This window comes from Orbicella franksi, chromosome 1, assembly GCF_964199315.1.
Source record: "Orbicella franksi chromosome 1, jaOrbFran1.1, whole genome shotgun sequence".
Classification (NCBI taxonomy): Eukaryota; Metazoa; Cnidaria; class Anthozoa; order Scleractinia; family Merulinidae; genus Orbicella; species Orbicella franksi.
Genome location: NC_138145.1, coordinates 21,594,211 through 21,612,988, shown reverse-complemented (window position 1 = coordinate 21,612,988; position 18,778 = coordinate 21,594,211). Strand labels below are relative to the sequence as shown.

Genomic DNA, 18,778 nt, shown 5'->3' with positions numbered 1-18,778 from the left:
CCTCGATTATTCCTCGCCAGGTGATTTTTGAGCCGAGATGTTTCTCTTTCAAAAAACACAGCGTAATTAGTTCAATTCGAGATAGCATCTTATCGATCTATATGCAGATTTTCTTTCTAGCAATCGTGTCTTGACAAAGTCATCAAAACGAAACTATGCCCTGTTTATCACGGGCCTGAACATATCACTGATTTCTTGAACTCAGCTTAGCGTGAAGCAGAACCGAACGGTTCTAGTGACTCTTGGCTATTACACAGGGATAAAATTTATCGTCGCGTTCGAAAAGTGACAGCCCGTTTAACAGGAATCGCCGTCAGACAAAGTGCGCACGCAGCGGCGATTCCGGCTTATCGATCGTCTATAAAATGTCTTGATCAAGGGTCACTGGCGCGGCTTGAGTTCACCGCCGTGAAATACGCTTTGATTTCAAGTTAGATTCGTGAATTCTGTGTTTGTAGTTCAAGCCGTTAACGTCATGGAGGGCGACCCGTCGAAGAATTCCGAGGAAAACCTGTCTTTCGTGGATGTATCGGACGAAGACAGGCAGTTACTCGAGGAGAAGGCAGAAATCGTCAGGGGATTTCTTCAAGAGAGAGAAATTATCGAACGCGCCCACGAAGATGAGAAAGACGAAATGCGATTTGCGTTCGAAGCGGAGAAGGAAAATATGAGAAAAGCGTTCGAGTGCGAGAAGGAAGAAATGCGACAGGTTTTCTTGAAAGACAAAGATAATATTCGTTTAGAGTTTCAGGAGGCGAAACATGTTTTGAAACTGTCATTCGATGACGAGAAATGCGCGCTGATGAAATCATGGGATCGAGAGAAGGAAAGTCTGGTGGAGAATTTTAATAAAGAGAAAAAAGAAATGAGACTAAATTTTGAGAGGATTCTCAGGGAAAAAGAAGAAACTTTCAGAGCTGAAAAAACGGAAATGGAGGCCAAGATACGCAAGAAACTGGAGCGAATCGAAGACGTGGAAAACGAATTAAAGCGAACACTGTCTGAAGGTTTGGGTGATCTTGAGAACATTTACTTCGAGGAAAATGCGTATCTCGAGACCGTATACAACCATGAGCAACCCGAGGTGGACATGCACTTCAAAGGGCTCTTAGATGCGGAGTTGAACGTCGACAGGGAAGACTTGATGAAATCACTGAACCAGGAAAAGAGCAGAATGCAGTCGCACTACACTAGTAAACACAAACTATTGGAGGACCAGTTCGCCTGTGAAATCATGGACATGGAGCAAAGATTCAAGCAACAGAAGAACGACTTGATGAACATTTTTAGGAGAGAAAAATCAGACATGGAGGAGACCTTCCGAAAGGAAAAAGAAGAGATCAGGCGAAAATTCGAGACGGAATTTCGACGAATACTTCAGCAAGAAAGGATGAAATTCGAGTCGGAAGTTCAAGGATACGAACATGACATCTCTGTGTTAAAATATCAGAAGGAACAGCTGGAGAAATGTTACTCGTTGGAGATGCAAACACTGCAGTTAAAATTCGACCGAGACAGGCTGGAAATTGAGAATAAGTTTACAAACGAAAAGAGAGATCTGAAGAGGATCTTAAAGGGACAATACGAGAGAAAATTGAGCGATGATAAAGTTCGACTGGAATGGTTGCTGGATCAGTTTCATCTCAGTGGAGGAACCAGCAGCGAACATCTTGATACATCGCTGAGCTCAAGCTCTGTTTTTTCCGATTGACTTTAATTCTTAATTCTTAATCCTTTTGATTTCTCTAGACAAACGAGCGTGGTGTAAAATACATGAACAGCCGAAGGGAAGTTTGGAAATTTATAAGATAATTTGCCTGGAAAGAAATCGTGACGAACGCTCTGCCAAACCAGTCACAGTCCTTCTTGTATTGAATTATTCAATTGACCTTTTTTATTTCCTACATGAAGTTGCCGCTGCATTTGTGTACGAAAATATCAATTGTAAATAATCAGAATGAAATATGAATGTAATGAAGATACCTCAATAAGGCTGGTCGATAACAAAAGAAACATTATTCCAGTAATATTAAACAGCAAGAAAGCTATTAATATTTTACGGTTTTCGTATGGAATATAACTCAAGAGAACCACAGTATAACAACAGAGATTAAAATGAATTTAAGATGATGAAGAAAAAGATATATTGTTGGAGTATTTAGTGAGTCTTGTTCGCTGTATGAACTCAATTTGAACACGGGTAGAATGGAGCCCAACAAACCAAAGCCAGAGAAAAATACAGTTTTCCATTTAAAATGAAAAATTTGCTAATTGGTCTGAGTCATGTCATTAATTTATAACCGGCGATCAGGCGTTCTTTCGAAATACGAAAGCCTGATCGCAGGTTTTGTCATTTAGGAAGGCTGGGACATTTTCTGGAAAGAAAACATAGCGCTAGCGCTTGTATCGCGTGACATTCGCCGTTAGACCACTCGAGCAAGAAAAACAGGTTCTAACCTTCCCACGGGCATTTTGCCACACGCGATGTCTTGTCTCTCTGGAAGTCGGTTGGGGGCAAACTGTCGCGGCACAACAAGACAAAAGGTCATTTTCCGGTTGTTTTTTCCTTCTGCTTCAAAACGAGTCCTTGGAAAAAAACTTTTAAAATTAAAACGAGTTTCAAATGGTCTGGATAATAGCTGGCAAGTAACAATTTTTGAGTTATTTTTTTGTAAAAAAAAAATACCTCTAAGTCGGCGCGTCGGGAATGTTATGGACGGGTCAATGGATGAGTGAGTGAGTGAGTGAGTGAGTGAGTGAGTCAGAGATGTATGTATGTTACACCAATCAGATTGGATGTACTATAAACAGCCAATCAAATTTCTTGTTGTAAAGGTAAATGGTATGCGAGAAGATTTGATCCCGACACAGTTTAGAATGGCCATATTTATTCTTCGATAAAAGAGGAGAAGTATTCATATGTTGGACTTACTTCGACATTTTCTGTAGGTTAGGTTGAGGATTTTAGTTACGAACGAGATGAGCCTTGAGGTTTGAAACAGATTTGAAGCAGTTCTAACGTTTACAATAGTAAGTGCAGGTAACGATTTTTTTGTTCTTGTTGCATGCCAATATAACGAGATGTTTTTATTTTTTAGTTAGAAAGGGTAATTTCACACTCTTGTTTTTCATAAGGGAGTAAATCCAGTTAGAGCTGACAAGTTATCGGCTATTGTTCCCAGGATATTAGCAAAAAAAACTTTCATTTCTGAACGGTTTTTACGTCTCTGCAGTGGCAGTTTATTTTCCTTTGATGGGCATTTTATGACACTCTTTTCAGTCCGATATTTTTAAAGGTAAAAAGTATCAAAACTGCTCAAATGTTCTTTGAAGACTGCTTGGCACCAAGTTAAAGTGCAATTTAATTAAATCAGACTTTCAATGTGTAAGAGAGTTTTTTTTTTCTCTTTCTTTCTATTTTCGGTGAAGTAGTGTTGTTGTGTTGTGTTGTGTTGTGTGAAAAGGGTAAACTTACGACTCGTATAAAATGCAAAAAGGTCTCTTAACTTGAGTATTTTTGAGCAAAAATTCCTCTTGGGGGTTGGAAGGGCTATGTGATCGGTGAGTGGGGGAGTTATGCATATGCACGTGTCACACCAATTACAGTGTGGGTATTATCAAAGAACGAACCAAAGAAAAAAATAAGATGGTATCTGCATTAATCTGGAGACGTGTCAGATTACTGTAGTTTGTTCAGTCAAACTTTTTATGGCTTACTATTTAGCTATCTTACCATTACCGATGTAACATCGTATGTACATCATAAATTCCCAGTTTCTTTCTTCCTGTACATCGCACCCAAAAAAAACTTGTCAAATTAACAAAATCTTTTTTGTAAACAGTTCCATGAATGCTCCTATCTCCGAGACTTCACAAAAAAAAAAAAAACTCTTGCTCGTCTTCCGTGCCTATGTTTAAGAAATGGACAAACACTTTAAGTTTATTTTTGCTTTAATTTTAAAACATTAAGTAATGCACTCAAAAAAAACTTTATAACTGATCCATGGTCTGGAATTTTTTTCATAGCACATTTCCCAATGCAAGATTAGCCTGTCAATAAAAACTACATTTCATGTGCATATAGGTAGCGTTAAATTTGCTACCCAATTCAAGGAGTCCCCCTGTAGCCCAGTGGTTACATTTCCGATCTTCGGTTAGGAAGGGCATGGCGGTCAGCCCCCCGCAGAGGGACTCCACATTTTTTCTCCTCTTTTTTTTCTTAAAAGTTACTTTTGTTTTCTGTTCAAAAGATTTAACAATGAAATTGCAAAAAAAACTCTATAACTGATCCAAGCTCTGTCATATTTTTATAGCACATTTCCTAATGCAAGATTAGCCTGTCAATGAAAATTCCTTTTTATGTGCATATAGGTAGCGTTAAATTTGCTACCTAATTCAAGGAGTTCCCCTGTAGCCCAGTGGCTACATTTCCGAGCTTCAGTTCGGAAGGGCATGGCGTTCAGCTCCTCGCAGAGGGACTCCAAATTTTTTCTCCTCTTTTTTTTTTTTCTTTAAAGTTATTTTGATTTGTGTTGAAAAGATTTAATAATGATATTAAAAAACTCTAAAACTGATGGACGGTCTCTCATTTTTTTATAACACTTTTTTTCCAATGCAAGATTAGCCTGTCAATAAAAACTACATTTCATGTGCAAATAGGTAGCGTTAAATTTGCTACCCAATTCAAGGAGTCCCCCTGTAGCCCAGTGGTTGCATTTCCGAGCTTCGGTTCGGAAGGGCATGGCGTTCAGCCCCCCGCAGAGGGACTCCAAATTTTTTTTCATCTTTTTTTTTCTCCTGAACGTTACTTTTGTTTTGTGTTGAAAAGATTTAATAATGAAATTTAAAAAAACTCTATACCTCATGCAAGGTCTCTCATTTCTTTATAGCACATTTCCAAATGCAAGATTAGCCTGTCAATAAAACCTACATTTTCTGTGCATATAGGTAGCGTTAAATTTGCTACCCTATTCAAGGAGTCCTCCTGTAGCCCAGTGGTTACGCTTCCGAGCTTCGGTTCGGAGGGGCATGAGGTTTAGCCCCCTGCAGAGGGATTCCAATTTTTTTTTATCTCTGACTCCCAATTTAAGGAGTTTCCCTGTAGCCCAGTGGTTACATTTCCGAGCTTCGGTTCGGAAGGACATGGTGCTCAACCCCTCGCAGAGGGACTCCAAATTTTTTTCCCTCTTTTTTTTTTCCTTGAAAGTTACTTTTGTTTTGTGTTGAAAAGATTTAATAATGAAATTAAAAAACCTCTATACCTGATGCAAGGTCCGTCATTCGTTTTATAGCATATTTGCAAATGCAACATTAGCCTATCAATAAAACCTACACTTCATGTGCATATAGGTAGCGTGAAATTTGGTATCCAATTCAAGGAGTCCCCCTGTAGCCCAGTGGTTACATTTCCGAGCTTCCGTTCGGAAGGGCATGGCGTTCAGCCCCCCGCAGAGGGACTCCAAATTTTTTTTCTCTGTTTTTTTCCTGAAAGTTGTTTTTTGTTTTGTTTTAAAAAGATTAAATAATGCACTTAAAAAAAGACTTTATATTTGATTCAAGGTCTTTGATTTTTTCATAGCACATTTCGAAATGCAAGATTAGCCTGTCAATATAACCTACATTTCATGTGCATATAGGTAGCGTTAAGTTTTCTACCCAATTCAAGGAGTCCCCCTGTAGCCCAGTGGTTACATTTCCGAGCTTCGTTTCGGAAGGGCATGGCGTTCAGCACCCGGCAGAGGGACTCCAAATTTTTTTTTCTTTTTTTTTATCTGGAAGGTTTATTTTGTTTTGTGTTGAAAAGATTTAATAATGAAATTAAAAAAAACTCTCTATAACTGATGCAAGGTCTGTCATATTTTTATAGCACATTTTCCAATGCAAGATTAGCCTGGCAATAAAAATTCCTTTTAATGTGCATATAGGTAGCGTTAAATTTGCTATCTAATTCAAGGAGTCCCCCTGTAGCCCAGTGGTTATATTTCCCAGCTTCCGTTCGGAAGGGCATGGCATTCAACCCCCTCAGAGGGACTCCAAATTTTTTTTTCTCTCTCTTTTTTTTTTTTTCTTAAAAGTTGTTTTTTGTTTTGTTTTAAAAAGATTAAATAATGCACTTAAAAAAAAAACTTTATACTTGATTCAAGGTCTTTGATTTTTTCATAGCACATTTCGTAATGCAAGATTACCCTGTCAATAAAAATTACATTTCATGTGCATATAGGTAGCGTTAAATTTGTTACCCAATTCAAGGAGTCCCCCTGTAGCCCAGTGGTTCCATTTCCGCGCTTCGGTTCGCAAGGGCATGGCGTTCAGCCGCAGAGGGACTCCAAATTTTGTTTTTCCATTTTGTTTCTCAAACGTTATCTTTGTTTTGTCGTGACAACGTTAAATAATGGACTTAAAAGAACTGTATAACTGAGCAAAGGTCTGTCATTTTTTCCTAGCACATTTTCCAATGCAAGATTAGCCTGTCAATAAAAACTACATTTCATGTGCAAATATGTAGCGTTAAATTTGCTACCCAATTCAAGGAATCCCCCTGTAGCCCAGTGGTTACATTTCCGAGCTTTGGTTCGGAAGGGCATGGCGTTCAGCCGCAAAGGGACTCCAAATTTTTTTTTCCATTTTTTTTCTCAAACATTATCTTTGTTTTGTCGTGAAACGTTAAATAATGGACTTAAAAGAACTATATAACTAAGCAAAGCTCTGTCATTTTTTCCTAGCACATTTTCCAATGTAAGATTAGCCTGTCAATAAAAACTGCATTTCATGTTCAGATAGCTAGCGTTAAATTTCCTACCCAATTCAAGGAGTCCCCCTGTAGCCCAGTGGTTACATTTCCGAGCTTCCGTTCGGAAGGGCATGGCGTTCAGCCCCCCGCAGAGGGACTCCAAATTTTTTTTCATCTTGTTTTTCTATTGAAAGTTACTTTTGTTTTGTGTTGGAAAGATTTAATAATGAAATTAAAAAAAACTCTAAAACTGATGGAAGGTCCGTCATTTTTTTATAACACTTTTTTTCCAATGCAAGATTAGCCTGTAAATAAAAACTACATTTCATTTGCACATAGGTAGCGTTAAATTTGCTACCCAATTCAAGGAGTCCCCCTGTAGCCCAGTGGTTACATTTCCGAGTTTCGTTTCGGAAGGGCATGGCGTTCAGCCTCCCGCAGAGGGACTCCAAATTTTTTTTCCCTCTTTTTTTTTTAAGTTATTTTTGTTTTGTGTTGAAAAGATTTGATCATGAAATAAAAAAAAAAACTCTAAAACTGATGGAAGGTCTGTCATTTTCTTATAACACTTTTTTTCCAATGCAAGATTAGCCTGCCAATAAAAACTACATTTCATGTGCAAATAGGTAGCGTTAAATTTGCTACTCAATTCAAGGAGTCCCCCTGTAGCCCAGTGGTTACATTTCCGAACTTTGGTTCGGAAGGGCATGGCGTTCAGCCCCCCACAGAGGGACTCCAAATTTTTTTACATCTTTTTTTTTTTCCTCTGAAAGTTACTTTTGTTTTGTGTTGAAAAGATTTAATAATGAAATTAAAAAAAAACTCTAAAACTGATGGAAGGTCTGTCATTTTTTTATAACACTTTTTTTCCAATGCAAGATTAGCCTGTCAATAAAAACTACATTTCATGTGCAAATATGTAGCGTTAAATTTGCTACCCAATTCAAGGAGTCCCCCTGTAGCCCAGTGGTTACATTTCCGAGCTTCCGTTCGGAAGGGCATGGCGTTCAGCTCCCCGCAGAGGGACTCCATAGTTTTTGTCCTCTTTTTTTCCCCTGAAAGTTACTTTTGTTTTGTGTTGAAAAGATTTAATAATGAAATTGAAAGAAAAAACTCTATAACTGATGCAACGTCTGTCATATTTTTTATAGCACATTTCCCAATGCAAGATTAGCCTGTCAATAAAAATTCCTTTTCATGTACATATAGGTAGCGTTAAATTTGCTACCCTATTCAAGGAGTCCCCCTGTAGCCCAGTGGTTACATTTCCGAGCTTCGGTTCGGAAGGGCATGGCGTTCAGCCCCCCGCAGAGGGACTCCAAATTTTTTTTCTTCTTTTTTTTCTTTAAAGTTATTTTTGTTTTGTCTTGAAAAGATTTAATAATGAAATTAAAAAAAACTCCAAAACTGATGGAAGGTCTGTCACTTTTTTATAACACTTTTTTTCCAATGCAAGATTAGCCTGTCAATAAAAACTACATTTCATGTGCAAATATGTAGCGTTAAATTTGCTAACCAACTCAAGGAGTCCTCATGTAGCCCAGTGTTACATTTCCGAGCTTCGGTTCGGAAGGGCATAGCGTTCAGCCCCCCGCAGAGGGACTAAATAGTTTTTGTCCTCCTTTTTTCCCTGAAAGTTACTTTTGTTTTGTGTTGAAAAGATTTAATAATGAAATTGAAAAAAAAACTCTATAACTGATGCAAGGTCTGTCATATTTTTTATAGCACATTTCCCAATGCAAGATTAGCCTGTCAATAAAAATTCCTTTTCATGTGCATATAGGTAGCGTTAAATTTTCTACCCTATTCAAGGAGTCCCCCTGTAGCCCAGTGGTTACATTTCCGAGCTTCAGTTCGGAAGGGCATGGCGTTCAGCCCCGCACAGAGGGACTCCAAATTTTTTTTTCTGTTTTTTCTTTTGCTTGAAAGTTACTTTTGTTTTGTGTTGAAAAGATTTAATACTTAAGTTAAAAAAACTCTATAACTGATGCAAGCTCTGTAGTTTTTTCATAGCACAATTCGTCATGCAAGATTCGCCTGTCAGTAAAAACTACATTTCATGTGCAGATAGGTAGCGTTAAATTTGTTACCCAATTCAAGGAGTCCCCCTGTAGCCCAGTGGTTACATTTCCGAGCTTCGGTTCGGAAGGGCATGGCGTTCAGTCCCCCGCAGAGGGACTCCATATTTTTTGTCCTCTTTTTTTCTGGAAAGTTAGTTTTGTTTTGTGTTGAAAAGATTTAATAATGAAATTGGAAAAAAACTCTATAACTGATGCAAGGTCTGTCATATCTTTTATAGCACATTTCCCAATGCAAGATTAGCCTGTCAATAAAAACTGCATTTCATGTTCAGATAGGTTGCGTTAAATTTTCTACCCTATTCAAGGAGTCCCCCTGTAGCCCAGTGGTTACATTTCCGAGCTTCGGTTCGGAAGGGCATGGCGTTCAGGCCCCCGCAGAGGGACGCCAAATTTTTTTTCCTCTTTTTTTTTTTTTAAGTTATTTTCTTTTTGTGTTGAAAAGATTTAATCATGAAATTAAAAAAAACTCTCAAACTGATGGAAGGTCTGTCATTTTCTTATAACACTTTATTCCAATGCAAGATTAGCCTGTCAATAAAAACTACATTTCATGTGCATATAGGTAGCGTTAAATTTGCTACCTAATTCAAGGAGTCCCCCTGTAGCCCAGTGGTTACATTTCCGAGCTTCGGTTCGGAAGGGCATGGCTTTCAGCCCCCCGCAGAGGGACTCCAAATTTTTTTACATCTTTTTTTTTTCCCTGAGAGTTACTTTTGTTTTGTGTTGAAAAGATTTAATAATGAAATTAAAAAAACTCTAAAACTGATGGAAGGTCTGTCATTTTTTTATAACACTTTTTTTCCAATGCAAGATTAGCCTGTCAATAAAAGGTACATTTCATGTGCATATAGGTAGCGCTAAATTTGCTACCCAATTCAAGGAGTCCCCCTGTAGCCCAGTGGTTACATTTCCGAGCTTCGTTTCGGAAGGGCATGGCGTTCAGCCCCGCACAGAGGGACTCCAAATTTTTTTTTTCTGTTTTTTCCTTTGCTTGAAAGTTACTTTTGTTTTGTGTTGAAAAGATTTAATACTTAAGTTAAAAAAAACTCTATAACTGATGCAAGCTCTGTAATTATTTTATAGCACATTTCGTCATGCAAGATTAGCCTGTCAATAAAAACTACATTTCATGTGCATATAGGTAGCGTTAAATTTGTTACCCAATTCAAGGAGTCCCCCTGTAGCCCAGTGGTTACATTTCCGAGCTTCGGTTCGGAAGGGCATGGCGTTCAGCCCCCCACAGAGGGACTCCAAATTTTTTTACATCTTTTTTTTTCCCTCTGAAAATTACTTTTGTTTTGTGTTGAAAAGATTTAATAATGAAAGTAAAAAAAAACTCTAAAACTGATGGAAGGTCTGTCATTTTTTTATAACACTTTTTTTTCCAATGCAAGATTAGCCTGTCAATAAAAACTACATTTCATGTTCAGATAGGTAACGTTAAATTCACTACCCAATTCAAGGAGTCCCCCTCTAGCCCAGTGGTTACATTTCCGAGCTTCGGTTGGGAAGGGCATGGCGTTCAGCACCCCACAGAGGGACTCGAACTTTTGTTTTCCTCTGTTTTTTTTTTTTTTGAAAGTTAGTTTTTTTCTTTTTCGAAAAGATTAAATAATGCACTTAAAAAAAACTTGATAACTGGTCCATTGTTTGTTATTTTTTTTCTATAGCACATTTCCCAATGCAAGATTAGCCTGTCAATAAAAACTACATTTGATGTGCATATAGTTAGCGTTAAATTTGCTACCCAATTCAAGGAGTCCTCCCTGTAGCGCAGTGGTCACATTTCCGAGCTTCGGTTTGGAAGGGCAAGGTGGTTCTCATAATCCGCCGACCTACCTGCGACGTAGCCGCCGGTTGTAAGTGAGAATTTTCGGTGATTTGTTCCAGTGGGTCCCGGCGCGTCTGCGATGGATGGCCGACGTACTCAAATTTGTGCGAAGTGGAAATCGAATGGGCGCAATTTTCAACCAGTCCACCTGTAAGTATGGATCGAATCGTGTCACTAGAGTACTAGAGTTACTAGAGTCCAACACGAATATGAAAAAAATCGGAGTCCCTCTGCGGGGGTTGAACGCCATGCCCTTCCAAACCGATACTTGCAGGTAGGTCGGCAGGATGTGAGAACCAGGCTTTATATGGGCGAGATAGGTATATGCGGCCGCAAAGGATATATTTTCAGCCGTTTTGGTCGCAAATAGGGTATCAAATATGGATTACGCGCGAATATTGTCACGACAACAACTCGCGCGGATAACGCGCGAGATGAGTGAACGCTCCCAGCATTCTCTGCAACTTACAACAGTTCGTCGCGAAAGTTGAGCGAGGCTGAAAAAAGGCAGACTTAAAGGTTAATTTGTACTTATTCACTGTGTATTTAGTACCTTTCCTTGAAGTGCTTTCATGCTTTTTTCGTATGATGGACTCTCTCTTAATCAGTGTACCTATTGTATATTCAGAGAAGAACTTTGCTTGGACCCGGAGAACTTTGTTGGCGAGCGATTCGGATTGTAGGTAAACTTTTTGGACAAAGAAAATATATTTGATTTATTTACATTGTTAATGTAGTAATATGTAGTTCTTCCCCTTTTGATCGGATTTCAGCTTGCTTCTAAGTTAGCTTCGTTCTGCATGAAACATCATCATGTATCTCCCCCCACCCCGCCATATGTGTATTTTCGTGAGTGTTGCCCCCCCCACCGACGGTATCTTCAGTATTCTCGCGAGTGTTGCCTCCCCCCCCTCCCACACACACACACACACACAGCAGACAAGATGAAAGACGTAGAATGGCTATATCTGCCTTAGGAGGTGAATAATTTTATCTCAGATGAATTATTTGTCTTTGTTTAATCATAACGAGATCTTTTAGAGCAATTTATCTGGAATGAGACAACGCATGGCATTAAGCTTACACGTGTAAACTGCTATATGTTTTGAAAATTAATTTGTTTGAGATGCTTTTACTTGTAATGTACATATTTCTATCAGTCAATTTGAAACAACCACATCCCCTCCCCATGCTCACAGGGGAGGGGGTACTCCTAGAAAAATTGGGTGGGGGCACTTCCAAAAATCCTTACCCTATTTAAGAACAAAATCAACGTTTTTCTTGCCATGATTTTTCTTATCCTATTAATGCCCTGACCAAAAATTTGATACCCTATTAACTACTGACTCTTAAGGTGGCCGAACACATTTTCTGCAATTTCCACTATAAACAACAACATTTGAACATTTTGAACATTTGTGTGCTCTTGCTAATGCCATTCATTCTTGCTAATGCCATTCACCCCTCCCCTTTATACGCCTGCTGCGCAGGCTTGTGGTGAACTATAATATCTGATGTTTTGTTGTGTGCATTGTCTGGAGTCACCAACTGCCAAATGTATTATTTCTTATCCAAAATTAACATCTGCTTAAAATGCTTGTTTACAGCCTGATATGTATTTTCAAGTACAGTAACTGATCTTAGAGACCTAAAGACAGTTTTACAGGAAATTAGACCTACAGCCAAACATTTCTGGATCAATGTTGGAGATTTTGATCAGGGTGTGAAAGGTCAAAATATCAGGGAATAAGCTAGATTTGCAATAAAAACTTAGATTGAGGGATACTTTTAACTGGTAAAATTGTTTCGACAGATACATGTAAACCATGTACTGCAAAATTGGTCCACGAAATTGAACTAAATTTTGACATGACACAACCTTGTTGAAGCATATAATTTTGAAACTTTGATGACAATACAGGTTTAAATTACATACAAATCTGACAGTCCTGAATAGCTGCTAAAAGATGATATTTTAATACTATGGGTTAGCTTTTCCAGCCACACTTGTTATTTTGGCTTGCTAGCATTTGTAAAAAGTGTAATTTTAGGGTTGCGTTTTGCTTTTTGCAGGACAAAATAGGTACATGTAAGGCTGTCTCAGCAAGAAAATAATATGTGGGTAGTCCATTCAAGTAGTCCATGGTCCAGGTCCATCGGGGAAGTCCATGGACTAGGGGTCAGCAAAATGTACCATTACATGGTCAGTATAAATACAGACTGCAGACTGTGGACTACGGGCTACGGACTTAGGTATAACACATGGACTAATGGATCAGGTATAAAATGCGGCCTACCGACTGCAATCTGTGTTTTTTACTGACCGGTCATAACTAATATTACATTTATATACAAGTATGTAGTTTACATGTATTACATGTATAAATGAGAATGAACCCTCTCATGCGTACGTGCTTTGTGATTAATTCATTTGTTTTCGCCCCACTGAAGGAAGGTCAATTTCACATCTACTTAACAGCTCAGGCACAAAATGCTGTTCTTCGAATTTTTGTTTTTTAACATACCAAACCTACCAAAACTCGAACACACTCTTTAATCTACGACTACTAGTAGCTTTTATTGTAGCAGAAATGCCCAGTCAGAGTGTCCAGCCAGGCTAAGTCCGATGATTTATTGTTATTTGCAGGGTTCACAGTGACACGTTTTTGATAAGCATTAATTTTGATTTAATAATTACCAAAGGCACATTACTTTCAACAATTTTGGACGTTTAATTGTAGGATGCTCTACTAGAACATAGCTTAGTTAAATGTTTGCCTTCAAAACTTGAATCAGACAGGAAAATGTATGGAATTGATCTGCATTACATCTATGTTCTCATAAAAGATATAATAATAATAAGAAACAAAAATTTCCTTTCAGGTGATAAAAAGAACAAGCAAATCCAGTAATTCAAGTTCTTGCTTCATCATGCATGTGATGGCGCTGTCCAAGAAGAAAGTATGTGCTTTATACTGTACTGTAAATATTTTGGATCCTTAAAATTCCAAGCACTTACAAATTTCAGACTGTTGTATTTTTGGACATTTCTTTGCCCGAAATTTACATTGTCTGAAATTTTTTGCAAGTAATGTATATGCAACTAGTTAAATTTTATGTTGTCATAATGAGGAGAGTAATGAGCAGAGAAGAGTTTTTATTTCATTGAGATGTCCCCCAGTTCAGAAGATTTTAAGTTTCTCTTTCAAGCTTATTTACTCCTGGGTCAATATTATTCCTTGGAATGATTCAGAATTTGTTACCTCTTGCTTCAGAGTTAATGTCTGGTTCAGAATCATTTATCCTACTAAGAAACGCCTTTTCCTGCAGTCTCAAGGCTAACATTGTGCTGCAAAAACACTGATTGATTGTTCAAGGAATTTGTTTTGGTGGAGTAGAAATGTTTGGGTGGTCCTTTATGAGGGAGTGAAATTCTTAAGACTCTGAAGCAAAATTTTAAGAGAAAATAATTATTTGCACATTGTTTTTATGCAAGTTTAGCAAAAGTCATGTACAAAATACTTACTAGTTACATATTGGATTTGGGAGGGGTACTTTGGGAATTTCTGGGTGGGGGTGTGCCGCTGGGACCCTGCAACCCTTAGCCTATACCAGAGCTAGTTCAGCTGAATTTTTGCCACCCTATACTAGAGCAAACTCCCCAAATCCCCCGTCTATCGACACTGTTGAGGCTGATTTGCATAAATTTAAAATTGCCGATTTAATTTTTTTATATTTTTGAGTGACAATTCCTGGTTTCCTTTGTCTAGATAAAATCTTTAACCAACTAGTCAGTTTTGTGAAAAATTATACCCTATTCTAGACCCAAACGCTCTAATTTATATACCCTATCCTAGAGTAAACTGCTTGAAAACCATACCCTTCACAGCGGCACATACCTATATAGCCCATATATGGCAGTGCCCCCCCGGGCAGGCAAGTTGTTAGAGACATGGATCACAGGATCAAGGACCAGGGACCCAGGACAGAGGACCCAGGACAGAGGACCTATGACAGAGAACCCAGGACAGAGGACCCAGGTCAGAGAACCCAACTCAGAGGTCCCAGGACAGAGGACCCAGAACCCAGGACCCAGGACAGAGGACCCAATTCAGAGGACCTAGGACAGAGGACCCAACTCAGAGGACCCAGGACAGAGGACCAAGGACTCAGAACAGAGGATCATGGAGCAATTATAGGACTGAGGACTGACAACTGGGGATCAAGGACAGTGGATGAAAGCAAGTCTTGGATGATGAACTTTCATAAGTTGAATTATAGATATATTAAGGTATATGAGATATTACTGGCAGCAGAGATGGCACAGTGCACCTTCCCCCGAGGGTTTTTCTCCAGGTACTCTGGTTTCCCTCACTCCTGAAAAACCAATATTTCCAAATTCCAATTTAACAAAATTGGCGACACATTACTGTGGGTTGATTGAGATGAAAAATTCTTTGATTACTCAGGGTAAACATTTGTAATTATACCAATTTATTACTCTCTCTTCATTTCCTAGGTACATGTGCACAAATTGGGAAGAAGCTTTATATAGTTTCTGTCTTTTTCAAAGATCTCTTTTTTAATCACAGGTACAGGGAAATTCCCGAGTCAATCAATCAATCAATCAGTCAGTCAATCAATCAATCAATCAATCAATCAATCAATCAATCAACCAATCAATCAATCAATCAACCAGTCATTTAATTAATCAAAAAATCACTCAATAACTCAATTAGTGGTTAAGATATATAAAAAGCCCAGGATATGCAGCTAACTAAAATAGCAATTACCAATCTTTACATTTATCAAGTTGCAATTTGAAGATCTTTAACATTGTATTCCAATACCAGTTTGACACACATGTAACTAGCAAACATGTAAACAGAGTATTGAACTGACCAGTGTGTTGTGTGGGTGTCATTCATTTGCAAATAAGTGGCTTGCTTATCACATTTTCCATACAATTCATTATATCAGAGTGGGGAATTATCCCAATAGCAATCATCACGAAAAATTAACTGAAACTCAATTATGGTAAAATCTGTTTCTGTGAATTAAAAGTTTGGTAATTCCTGTTGTATTTTCATGCGTACAGACATAAAACAAAAAAGAGCTGACATTTTGTTCAACATTGCCTTAAAAAGTAAATTTTTGCAATATTATTGTCGAATTCAGAAACAGACAATAAAATTTAAAAAACCCATGCAGAAAATAAACTAAAATATATTTCAATTAGAAATATTTTATGAAATGCTCCTTATCCAAGAAAATAAGCAAATAAATGGAACACTCAATCTGACTCAATCAAAGCATAACTATTTAGTTCTTAATTAACACTCTCTGCATTCCACATTGTAGAGTTTTTAATCAGATGCAGACTTTCACAGGCATTCTTAGTATATAAAGAACTCATAAGAATCGGACTTTTAGTTTTGCGAATTTGAAAATGATGGATGAGTCATCAAAAGGTCATTCAAAATTATTATCACTGATTTTTATTCCTAATTGTTTGTCCAAAGCCTCCGTTACTAGAAATTACAGTCAAAACTTATTTACCATTTTATTTATTTTTTACACCTGTACAGACATTTTGAGTGCTCATTAAAAAATCTCATCTTTAAATTATAGGATGCTCTTACATGTAAATGCAAAGCTAACAATATTCCTATTGAGTTCTAACGACAATTTATTTCAGTTCCTAAAAACAAATTGAAGTTACACTTTTTTGATATATGTACAGGCATTTTGGTGTACCACTAAAGAAGTCAGACAGCAGGATATAATCCTTACTAACAGTAAATTTGATTTTACAGAAGCCACTTATTTGCTCATGAAAACCTAGTTTCTCCTTCTCGCAAGATTCCTATTGAGTAGCTTTATGGTGAAATCTGTTCACTTCCATTGGTTTTCCTGGAAATCTTAAATTTAATTTGGAGTTGAAAAACAATATCTTTTGCCAACATCAACATAAGAAACCTTTTAAGGTTCTCTTCATTTTTATGTCTGATTTTGAAAAAAAATATACATGTATGTTGTACTTAAAATACCCTTGCCAGAATGCCAAGCTATTTGCTTTTCTTGAGAAAATTTTTTCCTGTATTCACTTTGAAAAGTTAAAATGCATTTTTGTAATGCAAATAAACTTGTTTTGAGAAAGTAGCTGCTCAACAGGAAACTTGTATTCAAGAAAATATTTTATTTGTTTTTTTCTGTAGTTTCAACGTGCATCATGCTCTAAAATCATTGGCTAATTCAGTTCTCACTGATCACAATTATTTTCTTTGGGCGAGCAACATTTTCATTTTTGTCCCTGATTTTTGTTGTTGTTAAGATCAATAGCATGATGGCGCTTGAAACTATAGTATTGTCATTTTACCACCTTTGAACAAAGGAAGCTTCCTAGAACTACTCTTTTGTGGTAATGCAAGTAAATTCGATTGGCTGATCAAGAAATTATTAATTGAATGTAATACCAATCTGCTACTTTTCACAAATTTATTCAATTTACTAAGTGTTATACGAAATTGTTATTTATTACTCGATCAGTATTGCAAAAACTTCTCAGCTACGTTTTTCCAAAATAATGCACTTAAAGTATATTCAATTGTAGGATTAAGAAATTATGAAATCAATGCAATACCAATCTGTAGGATTTCACAAATTTATATAACTAACATGCATTTATTGTCACGTAAAATTGTTATTTCTTTCTCGATCAGTTTTAAAGAAAACGATATTTTTTCTAAAATAATTTCTTTGCTTCCTTTGTTTAAAGGTACCACAGCCGTGAGCTCATTAGCACAGAAGTAAACAATTACTAATTAACTCAGCTAAGAAAACACTACAAATTTTGGTGTCATAAGGTCTTCACATTAGCATTGACACTAATGTGTTAAAGATAGGCCAAACGTGGGGATAGTTAGAAGAACAGGGGTGTAGAACAGACCCTTCAGATCTAGTGGGCGTTCCTAGTCAGCCATAATATTGGCATCATAGTACATGTATAATAGAGAGAAAATTAACCCTTATGGTTATTTTCATAAGGGTTTCGATTCAGTAGTTTTCAGTAGTTCAAAACCACTTCGGGAATCGGGCTTATTAATCCTACGTTTGTCCAAAAAGTTTTAACTAAGGCAGATTGAGTACGTCTAAGTGCTATTACTACTTAAGTATCAATTCAATAGCAGAACTATTTAGTTAGGGTACAAGTTTTTTTTAACACAAGTGAATAGTTTTTTACTGTGCTAATGAGCTTGTTAGATTTTTTCTTCGTGGATTTGTTATTTTCCACTGAACTTAGTATATTTTAGATTATTTTCAGGAACTGAGATGGCCCATACACTGGCACACAACACAAATGGTCAGATTTAAATCTAGCCGATCGATGTCCCTGCAAGGTTGTGGAAACTCTTGCTCCGAGGACGGTGTTTCTGACGTTTCTCTGCAATATTCCAACTGAGAAATCCTGGTGAGTTTATCCGTTCCGCTCATTTTTGATGGAGGCACTTGGACACTTTGATTGTGTGGTCGTTTGCTCTCAAGTGGAGATGACATCATGGGGGAAGGCGAGGGTTTGCTTTTCATGTCTTTTTGTTTTACTTGACAAAGTCAGAAAACCACACCTTTATTCCAATTGGCTTGAAAGATGTTTGTTTTCAATCAGTGTTTCTAGACTTTTTCTGTTGTTGAGGACGTAAAATAGTAGTGCTTTAGTGTATAGTTCATGGGTAGTACATCCAGGATGTTGGGGTTAGTTTTGAACAATGAAGGTCACTGATCTGGCTTGACTGGAATTTCACAAGCCACACTAGAATGAGCTGATAGTCATCTGGGATTCTTCTGAAAAAGCTGATTCTCGTTTAGGGCTTTTTTTGATTTAAAAAAATTTCTTTTTGTGTAAATTCTGAAGATAAAAACAGATTAGGTATCGAATAAAAATAAGTTAGTCACAATTATCTTAAGAACAGAATTTATTAACACTATCAGTCCACAGTTCAAAGAAAAATTAAGAACATTAACCGCTTAAAATGTAAATTAAAATTATCTGGAATTACAACTTTGGCTTTTTTTTCTGGTTAACTCCAGGAACTAGTCAACCTAAAAGAACTCAAAAGCAGTCTCCTGCGCTGGCGT

The 18,778-nt window shown here is 37.3% G+C and overlaps 2 protein-coding genes across 9 annotated transcripts; both read left to right on the top strand.

Annotated features, from left to right (window-relative positions):
• The first annotated feature begins 183 nt into the window (after positions 1–183).
• On the top strand, positions 184–3,011 carry LOC145497136 (uncharacterized). The gene has a single exon (XM_081476938.1). It carries the CDS (start codon positions 476–478, stop codon positions 1,709–1,711), a length of 1,236 nt encoding a protein of 411 aa, XP_081333064.1. The 5' UTR covers positions 184–475; the 3' UTR covers positions 1,712–3,011.
• Positions 3,012–10,160: 7,149 nt separating this feature from the next.
• Positions 10,161–16,613, top strand: LOC145497228 (uncharacterized). 8 transcript variants are annotated; one of them, XM_081477089.1, is made up of 4 exons: positions 10,161–11,321; positions 12,716–12,821; positions 13,526–13,603; positions 14,500–16,613. In XM_081477089.1, the coding sequence occupies exons 2-4, from the start codon at positions 12,759–12,761 to the stop codon at positions 14,764–14,766; spliced, it is 408 nt and encodes a 135-aa protein (XP_081333215.1). In that variant the 5' UTR covers positions 10,161–11,321; positions 12,716–12,758; the 3' UTR covers positions 14,767–16,613. The 8 variants fall into 8 exon arrangements, with proteins under 8 accessions (XP_081333215.1, XP_081333220.1, XP_081333208.1 ...); XM_081477094.1 differs by having other exon boundaries at positions 10,163–11,325; positions 12,716–12,921; positions 14,500–16,583; XM_081477082.1 differs by lacking the exon at positions 12,716–12,821 and having other exon boundaries at positions 10,166–11,161; positions 11,271–11,325; positions 14,579–15,787.
• Positions 16,614–18,778: the final 2,165 nt, after the last annotated feature.